The sequence below is a fragment of the Empidonax traillii genome, unplaced genomic scaffold (assembly GCF_003031625.1).
Source record: "Empidonax traillii isolate 1590-97213 ecotype Southwest subspecies unplaced genomic scaffold, ASM303162v1 scaffold17:size2698205, whole genome shotgun sequence".
Lineage (NCBI taxonomy): Eukaryota > Metazoa > Chordata > Aves > Passeriformes > Tyrannidae > Empidonax > Empidonax traillii.
In genome coordinates this window covers 351,017-353,895 of record NW_020955210.1, presented here as the reverse complement: position 1 = coordinate 353,895, position 2,879 = coordinate 351,017, and the positions used below count along the sequence as shown (strand labels likewise).

The 2,879-nt window shown below is 34.1% G+C and overlaps 1 protein-coding gene across 7 annotated transcripts in view; it reads left to right on the top strand.

Annotated features, from left to right (window-relative positions):
* Positions 1–2,879, top strand: part of FAM126A (family with sequence similarity 126 member A) — a 42,685-nt gene that overhangs the window by 30,603 nt on the left and 9,203 nt on the right. For all 7 annotated transcript variants that reach the window (XM_027895761.1, XM_027895776.1, XM_027895785.1 and 4 more), the window contains exons 8-10: positions 1,158–1,274; positions 1,997–2,084; positions 2,435–2,594. In XM_027895761.1, coding sequence (XP_027751562.1) covers positions 1,158–1,274; positions 1,997–2,084; positions 2,435–2,594 — 365 coding nt within the window. The remainder of the gene's footprint in view (positions 1–1,157; positions 1,275–1,996; positions 2,085–2,434; positions 2,595–2,879) is intronic.

Genomic DNA, 2,879 nt, shown 5'->3' with positions numbered 1-2,879 from the left:
AAAACCCCAAACCCTGAACCAAAATTTTAAAAAAAAAAAAAAAAAACAACACCTCAACTTTAATTATAGTGTCTCTTTTTTGATCAATTTATCTTTTCAAAGTGAAGGAACTAGTAGCAAACATGTCTGTATCTGGATTTTTGAAGGGACTTAAGGTTAAGGGAAAAATTAGAATGGTCTCCTTCTCTGGGAAACCAAAAAGATCTAGAAGTCAACTACAGTACCATTTTTCTAGTTGTAGTTCCTTGGTTCCTCATGCAACCAAAATATGACAATGGATGCCTTTAAGATGTTCTTCTCTTCAGATAAGACCAGAGACTTGGGAGCACTTGGAAATATTTACAAGAGTTTTTACAAGATCTTTGTTAGATAAACTGCTCTAAAATGTAAGATAGAAAATATTTAGAAGCTAAGGATTGTGCAAAGGAAACTTGCTTATTCTAGTTAATTAGGTTTTGATTGTATTTGGAATAAATAATTTTTTTAAAGCCTCCAAAAGCAAGCTACCAGTAAATGCAAGTCTTTCAAAATGTTGAATGTTTGGATACTGAATTATTTAATACTGTAAAATTTGACTTCTTTTGTAGTTCTTAATTCCTGACTGGTTTTGTCATCCATGTTTCTCTACTTACTGAAAATCTCACCCTGACAGCATTTTAGAGATTCAAGTGAACATATTTCAGAAGCTTAGAATATCTTTCAGTGTCCTGTTTGGATGTGGTGGAATCAATAGTCTACTATTTGACCCTATAAAATAACTCCTTTAATTGGTTTGAGTTGAATTTAGGGGCTTTTTTTGAAGATCAACAATGAGTGTGCTTTCTTCTAGTAAGTCTAATTGAATTTTTATGACTTTTCTAAAGAATCAAAATTATCTATTTCTTCTTATTTAAAACATGGGCTGTAAACGTGAAAATTACAGCACAAAATATTGCTGATCTCTGGTTGTAAATCCAGATTTTTTGCATCTGGGCAAGTACTAAGTTTCTTTTCATAAGAACATTACCTTACTGCGAAGCTGATGTCATTCTAGCCTTTTCAGAGAAAGTAAATCAGGACTTTTAAAAACTAATCAGTACTGGTGAAGTATTGAAACTATGTAAACTACAAAGGTGGTTCTACATTATTTGCTAATGACAAATGCATGATTTTTTTAGAATTTGTGTCTGTGGATATCCTCGCCAACAAGTGAGAAAGTACAAGGGAGTCAACAGTAGGATTCCGATTTCATCTGAATTCATGGTGCAAATGCTAACAGGGATCTATTATGCCTTGTAAGTTGTTTTTTTTTATTATTTTTTGAGGTACATATAAAATAGAGAAATGTCAACCTAATTTCTAAACTTGTTTAGGCAGGCTACCTTGGAGGTGTTTCATTTTCTAGTGGACAGATGCTTTGTCTAGCAGTAAGGTCCTCGGGAGGAGTCAGTTCTCCAGCTAGTGGGCTGAAGTTACCTGTGTCATACTGGGGAAAGATGGCCAGAACAGCACTTGATAGATGTAACTGCAGATGTGAATAAAAAATTTTAAAATACATTTTTCAGTGATTGTTAGCTGTCCGCAGTTTTGCGTGCTTAGTTCTGACCTCAGTCTAGTTAAGGAACAGAGATGTTTTTTTTCTCTGAAATGCTATGTCATCAACCCTTTGATAAGTCATGTTAATATGTGAAGCTTTCCTAGTAACTGAAATAATTAAAGACTAGTAACACAGGGATACTCAAAAGGTGCAGGAATATTAAAGAATCCTGTTTGAGTTTCAGAATATTTCATGACTAGCTGATCATTAGCTAATAATAAATTTTTTTAACTGCTTGGCATGCCCAATGAAAATAAAGCTTTGTCTCCGCAAATGCTACTTCAAAATTCTATAAATAGTTCATGCTAAAGAAAACAAGTAGTTCAAATCCTTTAAATTGAGCTCTCAAGGAACACTAGGTCTGTGAAGGTTAGGTGACCAAGAAGGTTCATCTTACTACATAAATATTTACCTTTGCAGTTATAATGGAGAATGGGATCTGGCTCGTAAAGCTATGGATGACGTTTTGTATAGAGCACAGCTTGAACTGTATCCAGAACCTCTGCTGGTAGGTGTTGTATTTCAACATTCTGTTGAGTAGAGCTTTTAGTCTAGGAAATCCTTCCTGTGAACACTTCTAAGTCTTCAGAACTTAGGTAATAGCACAGAAGGATTCTGAAACAATAGCCACATCTTTTAAACTGGAAACTTTCTTTTTTGAAAGTGGCAAGTATTAGTTCTGAGAGCTAATTGCAGCCAGCACTCTTTATAACCTGCACAAGAAAGCCAGTGTGCATTTTTGACCTTAAATTGGAATTGTACACAGCGTTCTTCTTGAAGTAGTAAGATTCCCTGACAGGATTCTTCTAAAATTTGGATCTTTGTGTTCAAAACTTAACTGCATCTCTTCTGCTCTAGGTTGCTAATGCAATAAAAGCTTCACTGCCTCAGGGTGCCATGAAATCTAGTAAAGAAGGTACAAGATGCATTCAGGTTGAAATTACACCTACTTCATCTAGAATATCAAGAAATGCTGTAACTAGCATGTCTATCCGAGGGCACAGATGGAAAAGGCATGGTAAGAAACACACTTTGCAATGAAATCTGAACTTTTTACATGTTTTAAAAATAATAACAAGAATTTTTTTATTTCACATTTTCATTGCTTGTAGCCAGGCAGCATTTGGGAGGGTTTTATTTTCTTGACTGGTGAATGAGAATCTCAATGCAGTTCAGTTGAAGTATATTCTTTATTTCCTTAACCATGTTTAAAAAAAAAAAAAACAAAACACACAAAAAACCATTTTGCTAAAGGAAAGTGTACACAGTTATTACTTCTTTTAAGAGATTGATGTTCCTGTTT